The 12475-nt window shown below is 38.2% G+C and overlaps 1 protein-coding gene across 9 annotated transcripts in view; it reads left to right on the top strand.

Moving 5' to 3' along the window:
* Positions 1 to 12475, top strand: part of pum2 (pumilio RNA-binding family member 2) — a 224951-nt gene that overhangs the window by 205930 nt on the left and 6546 nt on the right. For all 9 annotated transcript variants that reach the window (XM_067417377.1, XM_067417370.1, XM_067417373.1 and 6 more), the window contains one exon: positions 9861 to 9982. In XM_067417377.1, coding sequence (XP_067273478.1) covers positions 9861 to 9982 — 122 coding nt within the window. The remainder of the gene's footprint in view (positions 1 to 9860; positions 9983 to 12475) is intronic.

Below are 12475 nucleotides of genomic sequence, written 5' to 3'. Positions count from 1 at the left end.
CTTCGGCTCATTAAAGACCACTCTCGCCGCTGCATTCTGGATCAGCTGCAAGGGTTTGATAGTGCATGCTGGAAGCCCAGCTAGAAGAGCATTACAATAGTCCAGTCTGGAGAGAACAAGAGCTTGAACCAGGAGTTGTGCAGGCTGTTCTGATAGGAAGGGTCTAATCTTTCTAATGTTGTATAAAGCAAATCTGCAGGACCGGGCAGTTGCAGTAATGTGGTCAGTGAAGTTTAACTGGTCATCAATCACAACTCCAAGGTTCCTGGCTGTCCTGGATGGAGTTATGGTCGATGAACCAAGCTGAATGGAGAAATTTTGATGAAGTGCTGGGTTGGTTGAGAAAACAAGTAATTCTGTCTTTGCAAGATTGAGTTGAAGGTGATGCTCCTTCATCCAGTCAGAAATGTCTGTCAGACAGGCAGCGATACGAACACTGACTGTAGGATCGTCAGGTTGAAATGAGAAGTAGAGTTGAGTGTCATCAGCATAGCAGTGATAGAAGCCGTGTTTCTGAATGACAGAACCTAATGATGACATGTAGATGGAGAAGAGAAGTGGTCCAAGCACTGAGCCCTGGGGAACCCCAGTAGCTAGATGATGTGACTTAGACACTTCACCTCTCCATGACACCCTGTAGGACCTACCAGAGAGGTAAGACCTGAACAACTGGAGAGCAGTTACTGAGATCCCTGTCTTCTTAAGTGTTGACAGGAGGATCTGGTGGTTAACTGTGTCAAAAGCAGCAGACAGATTGAACTGGTTGCTGATGAGAGATGTTTTGTTTGTGAAAAATGATGCAAAGTCATCAGCTGTAAGAGTTAAAAGGAGAGAGGAGAATGTTTTAAAGAGTTTGCGAGAGTCAGAGCAATTGTTGATTTTGTTGTGGTAGTATGTCGTTTTAGCAGTGGAGACATTTGTAGAGAAAGAAGAGAGAAGAGACTGATATATTATATCATTATATATATACATATTATATAGTATAGTTTTTAGATTTCCGCCATTTCCTCTCTGCCGCCCTGAGTCCAGAGCGATGTTCACAGAAAACATAGGACAGCCAGGGGGCAGATGGGGTGGGGCGGGCTGATCTGGATGAAAGGGGGCAAAAACTGTCTAAGGAGGATGTTAGAGTGGAGCAAAGAGTGTCAGTAGCACTGTTAACATCCAGTGCTGAGAACTGAGCAGGTGGAGGGAGTGAAGATGAAACCATAGTGGATAGGCGAGAGGGAGAGAGTGAGCATAGATTACGCCGAAAGGAAATCTGTGTAGGAGTACGTGTTGTATCAGGAGTCAGTATGAGGTTAAGAGTGATGAGAAAGTGGTCTGAGGTGTGTAATGGAGTAACTAAAGTGTTGTCCGTGGAGCAGTTGCGTGTGTAGACGAGGTCTAATTGGTTACCTGACCTGTGAGTAGCCGTAGTAGATACTTACTTAAGGTCCAATGAAGTCAGTGCTGAAGTCTGTGGCTAGGTGTTTATCAAGATGGATGTTGAAGTCACCAAGCAGAATCAGAAGAGTGCCATCCTCAGGGAAGCTAGAAAGTAGCACATCCAACTCCTCCACAAAGTTACCGAGGTGACCTGGAGGACGATAGACCACTACCACATGGATTTTAACAGGGTGAGTAATAGTGACTGAGTGCGATTCAAATGAACTGGCCGGTAGAGATGGTAAGGGATCAAATTTCCAATCACTTGAGATAAGCAAACCAGTACCCCCACCCCTCCCAATAGGCCGAGGGGTGTGTGAAAAAGTTAAATTGGTTGAGAGGGCTGCAGGAGTGGCAGTGTCCTCTGGTTTGATCCAGGTCTCAGTTAGGGCCATGAGGCTGAGCTGAGAATGAGTCCCAATAGATTAAATAAAGTCTGCTTTGTTTACAGCAAACTGGCAATTCCAGAGACCAATTGGAATAGAGAGTAAAGTAGCAGAGGATGTTAGGATAAAGCGAAAATTATTAGGATTGCGGCGTCTCGTGCGTACAGAGCGTGATTTACGAGTGCTAGTAGTAATAGTTGAGATTTGAAAGCACATGGTGAATACATATCAGAGAAAAGGCCAGATAGGAATTAGAAAAGAACCGAACACAAATAATGAAAAGGAAAATGATACTCAAGTGCCTTGCCGGGGCCCTTGCTCGGGAGGAGTTGCACAGGGAAGAGTTGAGGTCTTTACACTCGTCAGTCTTGCACAGGGAAGAGTTGAGGTCTTTACACTCGTCGGTCTTGCACAGGGAAGAGTTGAGGTCTTTACACTCATCGGTCTTCACACAAGGAGGGCTTCACACTGCTGCGGACTATCACGCTATTTATACTCACCTGAGTATCGTTATTGAAAGCAGCTGGGAACGCCCCCAACAAACGCTCGCTCACAACGTGGCAATGCCCAACAAATGCTAACTCCTCCACACACCGTGAGAATACACCAAAACTAATAATACACACCACTGCACTACACAGACACACTTATCCAACAACAAATGAACAAACAATCAAATGAGAAAAGTTACAAACACTTACAGAGTAGTTGTCTATCAGTCAATCGATGCTTCACCTCTAGCCTAATGCTACAAACACACAAGGCTTTTAATACCTCACTGGCCACGCCCCCAACAAACGCTCACTCACAACGTGGCAATGACCAAACAAATGCTAACTCCTCCACACACACCGTGAGAATACACCAAAACTAATAATACACACCACACCACTGCACTACACAGACACACTTATCCAACAACAAATGAACAAACAATCAGATGAGAAGTTACAAACACTTACAGAGTAGTTGTCTATCAGTCAATCGATGCTTCACCTCAATGAAGCAAATGCAAATGTTCAATGTCATAATATTAGGCCTACTGTTTTTAAGCATGAGACTTCTTTCAAAAACATGAAAGATAGTACACTGAAAAAAAGCTCTTCTTTAATTTTGTCTTGTTTAGTCTAAATACCTAAAAATTCTTAAATCAAGATGCATTTATTAGATAAGTAAAATGCCAAGATATTAGGCGTGTAACGATACGCGTATTCGTATTGAACCGTTCGGTACGAGGCTTTTGGTTCGGTACGCGGTACGCATTATGTACCGAACGGTTCTTGGTCTAATTAATTAGATTTGGAAAATAAAAAAATATGTAAAATATAATATTATGCGTTCAAGGAAGCCAATAACCAAAACGACGTAACAGGCAATTCCCCTGACTAAGAGAAAAAGACAAAAAACAAATATTTTTTAGACTGCTCAGTCAGGTGCTCGCTTACTCAGTACACGCTGAATGCTCATTGCAAAATGGCTATTGCGTTTAACAGACCAGAAATAGAAGATCCTCCAAAAAACAACGGGTCTGGTGTGTTGGTGAACTTTGGAATTTCTGTAAGCTATGATGGTGTTGGCAAGAGTGATGGATTAAAAAACAATGCTATGTCGCATTTGCTACATGATGGTACAGCAGCGGGAATAATTCATGTCATGTCAATCAACTCATTTACGCCGTCAACAAGACGATAAAAAGAATAAACAGCCACAAACTATCCCCGCAGACCGAAATTTCCAACTTATTCAAATGGCAAAAGACATTTATAGCTGCGGATATGAGACCTTACGCCCGTTTCACACAAACTCCGTCTGCAGTGCGTAGCCTATGCGCTGCGTATTTTTTCTGTACCCATGTTAACGGTTGCGGACTGAAAACGCAACATATGTGAAAGGTCAACAGGGTGTGCGGCTCCTGCACCGCATACGCACTGCAAAACGCACCGCATACGCACTGCAAAACGCACCGCATACGCACTGCAAAACGCACCGCATACGCACTGCAGGCGGAGTTTTAAGAACGTGCTTAAAGTAATTGAGCCACGTTACAATGTTCCTTCACAAGCCCATTTCAGCCAGTAATTCCTGCTTTGTACTAAAAAACAAAAGCCCAAATAGAGAACCAATTGGCCAAAGCAACAGTGGTTGCTCTGACAACCGACGGCTGGACGTCAAGGGCTACACAAAGCTACCTGAATGTAACAGCACATTACATTACCGATGAATGAGAGCTGAACAGCCACGTTCTTCAGACACGCCCCCTTGAGAGTCACACAAGTGAGGATTTGGCCACAGGGATGACAGAAGCAGTAGTATGTGAAAAAAGTGTGGAGAGAGCTATTGTAAAGAGCTAATGTCTATTTCTGTAACTACATAGAAGATGGGTAAAGTATAGCTCCATCTTTGTTCAATGTAAAAAAAATGTTTTAAAAATTAAATTTTTAAAACAAAGTAAAACATTACTTTGTTAGTTTAAAAAAATAAAAAAAGGTAATTTATCTGCCAATTTTTTTATTTTTGCTTTATCTAAAACGTACCGAACCGTGACACCAGTGCATCGTATCGAACCAAACGGTGAATTTTGTGAACCGTTACACCCCTACAAGATATATATATATATATATATATATATATATATATATATATATATATATATATATATATATATATATATATATATATATATATATATATAATTTTTTTTTTTTTTTTTTTTTTTATTAAATGAGTTTTTGCTGAAAACAAGCTAAATTATCTGCCAATGTGGTAAGAAAAATAATCTTGTTTCTGATTGAAATATTGTTTCTTGTTTCTGTCCCAAACAGAAATAAGATTATTTTTTTGAAAACAAAAACAAATATCATGTCATTTTACTTATCTAGTAAATGAGTCTTTATTAAATGTTTTGATATTTGGTCAGATTCACAAAAGATCTACTAATGGCGGCAGATGCTGGTTCCCCATCCCTTCTCATCCTCCTGGACTTAACTACAGCTTTCGATACTGTTGATCATAACATCCTCCTTTACCGTTTACATTCCACCATCGGTCTCTCTGACTCAGTCCACAACTGGTTTTCTTCTTATTTTCCTCTCACTGGGAGAACTGAATATTTTGTGTTGGGAGAAGCTACATCCCTGTCACAGAATGTCACCTGCGGTGTCCATCAAGGCTCAGTGCTCGGACCCACCCTGTTCATCCTCTACAAGCTCCCCCTTGGCCATGTCATCAGCCAGCATGGGATTTCTTTTCACTGCTATGCTGATGACACTCAACTTTACCTTAGGACAAGTTCATCTCCCTCTGCTGACCTCACACTATCCACTTTGATCACTTGCCTGGATGAGATAAAGGTGTGGATGAAGCAAAACTTTCTGCAGTTATAGCTCCAAGACTGAAGCTATTTTAGTAGTCGGCACTCCACTTCAGGTCCGGAAATCCGTTATCCACCAGCATTGCTTTCTCTGATCAGGTCATTTCACTTTCCACTTCAGTCACCAATTTAGGGGTCAGAATGAAATCGCAGCTTACGTTTGAAGCTCACATCAAACACCTGTGTAAGACCTCCTTCTTTAACCTCAGAACCATTGCCAAACTTCGTCCCATACTAACATTGGCAGATGCGGAGATGCTTGTCCACGCCTTTGTCTCCTCTAGGCTGGACTACTGCAATGCGCTCCTTATCGGCATCCCTAGCAAAAATCTCCAGAGGCTACAGTGTATTCAGAACAGCGCTGCTAGGATCCTCATGAGAGAGCGCACATACAACCATATCACCCCCATTCTAAAATCACTCCACTGGTTTCCTGTGTCGTTCAGGATCGAGTATAAGATCTCTCTCCAGTGCATCCATGGTGACGCACCCACCTATCTCAAGGAACTCCTCACCACACAAACTTCCACACATAACCTCCACTCTGTTTCAACGTATCTTCTTGGAACTCCCACGACCAAACTCCGTACTATGGGAGATCGGGCCTTCTGCTCTGCAGACCCCAGTCTTTGGATTGCTCTCCCTGACCACCTGCAGACCCCACAGACTGTAAATGCTTTTAAGCATGGTCTTAAAACCCACCTTTTTAGCAGAGCTTTTAATTGATTTGTTACTTCTTAATTTTTCAGTTTTATTTATTTGATTTGATTTACTTATTTATTTATTGTTGTTGATTGTTTTAATTTTGTAGTACTTTGAGATTTTGTTTAATATGAAGTGCATTATAAATAAAATGTATTATTATTATTATTATTATTATTATTATTATATTCATGATCGTTTATGCCTCTTCGCATACGGCCTTTGTAAAGAAAAAGTGTCTTAGAAAATTAAAATGTATGTATTGTATTATGTGAATTAGCAGGCTCAATGATTCTCACATCAGTTTGAAGCAAAAACTCTAGACAACCACATCCATTAGTCTAAAGAGACCTTAAATATTAAAACAAATTTAGTTTTTTCAAAACCCATGCATAAACATTATTCTCTCAAAAATACATGCATGGACATACATTTTTCTCACATATTATGGTAGCACAGGTTTTGGTGAATACAGTGTAATTACACTTTGCCGTTAACGTGTTTATAAGCAACTGAAAAACACACAAAATGTCAGAGCATGTCAAAAGTTCTAAAGGGCCCCAAAACAGCTCAGAATCCAAGGGGTTAATTCATAATGGGAGCCCCTCTTGCAGAAGGTCCACAAGTGAGAGATTCATAGCACAAGTCTCAAAAGACTTTGTCCTGCAGAGGTCACATTTGAAGGCTGCATGCATCAGCGAAGCGCTCTCATTTAAGAAAAGTTAGATTAATAAATTAATTACTAAAATTAATTAAAGATACCATAAATTAATTAAAGAAATAAATAACTGTATTCTATACCTCAGGAGGAATAAGTACATTTTATTATGATTACTTTTATTAAATAATACATTCTTGATGTATTCAGCCTTCAAACACAACCTCTGGAGGCAATATTTAGAAGTATTAATAATATTGGACCCACTTTATATTAGATGGCCTTAACTACTATGTACTAACATTGTAATTAATCATTTGATGCAATGCATTTATTGTGTACATACATGTTTTTACAATGTGCTTACATTTGAAGAAATGCCTGCATGTAATTACGTCTGTAATTAATTTCAGTAGTTACATTTGTAATTACACAGTTGGCACTTCCCTTACACCTAACCCTACCCTTAAACTTACCCATATCACCACACCTGTCCCTACCTCTACCCGTGTCCCACCTGATTATAAGCAAAGTTTTTTTGCAAATCAATTTGAACACAGTAAGTAAATATCGTTTAATTTAAAAGTGGACATTTCAAGCTTTCTATACGCATATTTCTCATGTCTGTGAGGCAAGTAGCCTGCTGAGTTTCTGTTTATTTATGAGACGTGCCCCAGTTCATGAGCAATGAAAGCGATCACTCGCACGACTTCGTCACGATTATAGTCTGCTATATGCTTTTTATTTATTAAATCCAGACAATTGGCCTAAGAAACCTTTTTTAAAATTAAGATACAATTTAAACAAAACGAAAGAAATCTTTCTACAAAACAAAACTTAATATTAAACTAAATATAACCACCAAAATCATTTCTGACCCACTTGCATATTTTCACTTATCATAATCAGATGAAATGTAAAAATAATATAATATTTAAACATAAATATGAAGGAAAAAACACATTGCTTAATGGCTACAACAAAGTAAGCTACAGATAAATGTCTGAGCTGGATTTGAGCAAACATCATTATTGAGCTGAGTCAATCAGCTTTATTTATATCGCGCTTTTACAATTACAATTGTTTCAAAGCAGCTTCAAAGTGTTAAACAGGAAAATATATCAACAAAATTTGATTCGGCTGTACAGTCGCTGTGGAGAAAACAGCGGTTATCAACTCATTTAAGTTTATCAATGTTAGTTTTAACATGAGTCTTTGCTCATTACAGGCTCGTTCTGGTCAAAGCGCCCACGTATTAAACAATGGTCGGGTTTAAATCGGTCTCGGGCTCATAATTACAGTTAATGTGTGGGGCGGGGCCGGGCTCAGACACAATGTGCTCGGGTAGGGTCGGGCTTGATTTTTTGAGCCCGATCTAACCTCTAGTATAAAGTACTTAAGGCCACCTCATATAAAGTGGGGTTTAATAGAATAATATTATTTAATAGAATTATTAATATATAATTCTATTAAATAATATTTAATAGAATTTTTAAACTAATGACATTCCAGGAAATCCCTTACATATACATCAGAACATCTTATAATGCACATATGTAGATCATAGAAATCAAAATTTCGAAAGGGGAGCATGCCCCCCAACCCCCCTTACATTTGGGATCTCAGTGATTATAAACCTGCCTACATTATTGGGTACGATTAATGCATGTACAGTATGGCAATCCGGTAAGGTGTTAATATTTGCTTTATAAGTAATAATAGCCAATCCTATGGGGTATGCATGTTTGTAAGATACTATTTAACAGCACAATTTGGACCCTAAACTAAAGTGCTACCATTTTTTTCCATAGGCCTACCCTCACTGGAGGCTAGGCCCCATTAAAATGAAAATCCTAGAAACCCCATTGGACATCAGATATTGCTACAGCTAAATAACATGGAGATAGAGACGTTTCTGATTAAAACACAGGAATGCGATGACATATTTAATGCAATGCTTTAATGCAATGCTAATCAACACAGCCTGTGTTATTCTGGAGCTAAACATTTAATGAGTGATTGTTTTATTACTAATTTTGAAAAGTCCATGTAAGATCATTTGAAAGTTATATTTTTTTTAGAAGGGCAAAAGAGTGGTAAGTGAAAGGTCAAAGAAATTATGGGGATTAAAAAATTAAGAGTAGAAAAATGCCAAATGCAAACTTGCTCTATTGCTCCGTCAGCACTGGTGACAAAGTACTTTGTACTTTTGGTTAAAAAAAATTTATGTAGCGAAATTGAATACTTTATATTTATTCAACTCAAGTTAGTAAAAGTAATTATATTTATAAAAATACGTTTTTATAATGAGTTACTTTTTATCTCTGACTAGATGTATACAAGATAGAAAGTATAAAATAAGTTAATTGACAGAGAGCAGCCTGACACAGCATCAGTGGCTCAAGAAATGGCAGGGGGTGAGAGTGTTTGTCCTGATCAATGGCAGATAAATGATCTCGCTAGATGGCATGTTGACTCATTAAAGCTTCATTCATGATGTTCAATCAACCAAAACCAAATGCTTAAGGCACATGGATATAAGAAAGAGACAACATAGAAATGTCTCTGCCCCTAATAAGCTAGTGCTATCAGTTGACCCAGGACCATGCTTGAGTCCTGACTTATTTGTTGTACATCTAACCCTCACAACCTTGTTTATTGTTGTCAAACTAATTTGGGACATTTCTATCAGTAAGGTCTATTTATCTCTACAAATGAATTAAACTCTTTTTGTTGTCTCTCTCAGAAATTCAGTGTTTCTGGCACTTTCAAAGGTTTTCTCTTTCTACTCCATCCAAAACACCTCAGACCAACATCTTTGATTTGTAGTGTGCATCCTTAATAGTTGAACTAATCTTGTGCAAATAAACCAACCCAAAACAAAGTAGTGGCCACTCCTTCCAATTTGAGGGATCATTCTACAGTTAGGGAAGACAGGTTTTAAACCATATGCCACATCTTGATTGAGCTATTGACGTTGACTTGCCACCTTCTAGTTTAATATTGGTGTGTGTATTTGAGTGGGTGCTGTGGTTTCTAATAGGGTTATTTGCCATATGTCAATTATAAGGGTAAATCATCACTTAGAGAAAGTGGGAGTATCATTGCCATTATGGCCATAAGTTGCTATTATTGAATTGAGGTCAGTTGTTTTATTGTGAGGGTGTGGTTAAATCCTTGCTTATTTTCCTTCTTAATTTTTTTATTTTGCTAGCTATTCATCTTTTGTTCCATCTTAGGTTATGGTGTCATGGTAATATTTATAGATGTTTTTTGTCTCTCCCTTCTACTCTTCTGTTTCTGTCTTTACCTACAGGATCAGTATGGTAACTATGTGATCCAGCATGTTTTGGAGCATGGGCGTCCAGAAGACAAAAGCAAGATAGTGGCAGAGGTCAGAGGGAAGGTTCTGGCTCTGAGTCAGCATAAATTTGCAAGGTCAGTCAATGTCAAATGTCAACTATTTTTCTTTCTATAAATATTATTTTAAAATATTGAATTTAAATAAATAAATACAATTTAAATAGTTTATTTTAACATTTATATTTCTATAAAATGGGTTTTATAGCACTACTTCCAATTTTCAGGACAATTAAACATTTTAGGGTATTACAGTAAAACCAAGAGAAATTAACATTAAATAATCCCATATAAAGGGATTAAAGCAAATGTAAGTTGCATAATCACATAAAGCATTTTTGTGAATAAATAACATTCTAAACTTAAAAACAATTGATTGCTTACTATTTTAAAGCAGATATTAAAATTACTAAATTAAAATTGATATGTTAATTTGAACAAGGCATGAAGAACACACACATTAACTCATATAGATAGAGGAATTATATTACATTAATGGGCTATTCCAGCAATAACTCCTTTACTGTTACTTCTGTCATAAAAATTATGACTTGTTACATGTATATTCTTAAACCTACACATCTTAGCATAATGTGTATTTTAGGCAGAATTATTTAAGTCTGAAGTTTAAAGCAGGGCTTGACATTAAGCATGTTCATGTGCTTGTCCTCCGGACAATTAAATCATTCATTCACTTTTTCAAGTAAAAAATTTGCTTGTCGGAAAAGTTACATAATTTGTATTACTATTGTGTGTGTGTGTGTGTGTGTGTGTGTGTGTGTGTGTGTGTGTGTGTGTGTGTGTGTGTGTGTGTGTGTGTGTGTGTGTGTGTGTGTGTGTGTGTGTGTGTTGTAAATATAATTTATTCTGAAGCAATATTTTTACCAGTGTTCAATCAGCTTTGATACATTTAAATAAGCATATTTGTAATATTTTTACCTTTTATAAAGGGCATTTCCCCCCCAATCTTATTAAATATAGGCTTCATTTTATATTTTTATGTTTATATTGTACAGTGTGTGGTCATTGAAAATGTGTTCTGATATATATTCCTCATAGAAAATGAGCCATGGCCAATGAGTCTCAGTTTGAACAAATAATTAATCGTATAATTATTCTGCCAAACTGCCGAAATCACGTGACGTTGGCGATCCGAATCATTGATCGATTCACTGATTCATGTGAATCTTTTCAAATCTTCCGTTTGAATCTTTATTTGAGGTTTGAAAACAAATGCGGAAGAGAAGACTGGTTCTGAATAAAATCGTAGTTTTTGTTATTTTTGGACAGAAATGTATTTTCAATGCTTCAAGAGATTCTAATCAACCTAGGTCAACAAGGTCTTACAGGTGTGGATTGACATTAGGGTGAGTCATTAATGACATCAATTTCTTTTTTGCGTGAACTAACCTTTTAAAGCAGCACTTTTGCTCTCGGGGTCCCCCTACAGTTGAGAAAAAATAATGTCCTCAACTACTGTCGTAAGCTCTGTCATCCTACAACAGGGGATGCCATCGTGCATGCATTTGTTGACATGACAACCCTGATAGCCCTGAACTAGTAATGCGCGGGTCATCTCATAACCCGCGGACCCCGTATGTCTATTTAATGGTCACGGGAGCGGGGCGGGTTGTAAAAATATATACAGTGGTGTGGGGCGGGCCAAATAACTTCATAAAAGCGTCCCCGCGGGTTGGTGCAGCACTAACAGTTCCCCTGAACACTGCAGGAGGAGTTCACATGCAGGTGTTCTTTTGGCATCGCGTTTGAAATGTCTTCATCCCAGGTACAGTCAGTGGCATATGTTTCAGCATGTCATATGAATATAATTTCATGGGTTTTATTTTTTTCAAACCCCAAATAATCACGATGCTCACGTTTACAAGCCAGCGTCATTATAGTAGTCTATTGGTTACTGTTTTACAGAATCTATATGATACCTCAATTCAATGTTTGAGTGGTAGATAATCACCATAACAAGCATGACAGTATCGGTCGGGCACACCTCCTTCAGCTCACGCCAACGAGCAAACGCTGGTCCAATGTTGGTCCAATGTTGATCCTCGTCCTGCCTTTTATCCGATCACTTTTTCGTTTCCTCTTATTGCTTTCCTCCAACAAAACCTTTTCCTTCTTATTTGTCTGTGCTGCTTTGGACATGACTACAGTATATTATCCGACAAACAAAGTTGGGCTCGCACATCCGAATTTAAGGAAGTGTGGGTGTTGGTGGAAGTGATGTATATGCCGTAAAGCAGTCGAATTTTGTAGTTCTTTTTTTTTTCTCGGGTTGCTACCCAAAACCTGAAGTTTAAAAGTACGATTAAAAACAATACAGACCCCATCAAGCTATGGCAGACGTATCATTCAACCTATTGTAAGTCAATCTATCATAACAAGAGTCTTGAAAATATATTATGAAGGTTGAAAAGTTACCTAGTGCTGCTTTAAAGAGGGCGTCATTGAGTCAAACGCTGTCATTCAAATGCTGAATCGTTCAGTAACACACTTGTTGCTGTGAGATGCGTTACGGTTCTGCTGTGAGCGATTTTTCAGTGCTGAAATAAACAA

This window comes from Pseudorasbora parva, chromosome 15 (assembly GCF_024679245.1).
Source record: "Pseudorasbora parva isolate DD20220531a chromosome 15, ASM2467924v1, whole genome shotgun sequence".
NCBI lineage: Eukaryota > Metazoa > Chordata > Actinopteri > Cypriniformes > Gobionidae > Pseudorasbora > Pseudorasbora parva.
Note: the sequence above shows the minus strand (reverse complement) of the source record. Positions and strands in the feature narration are given on the sequence as shown.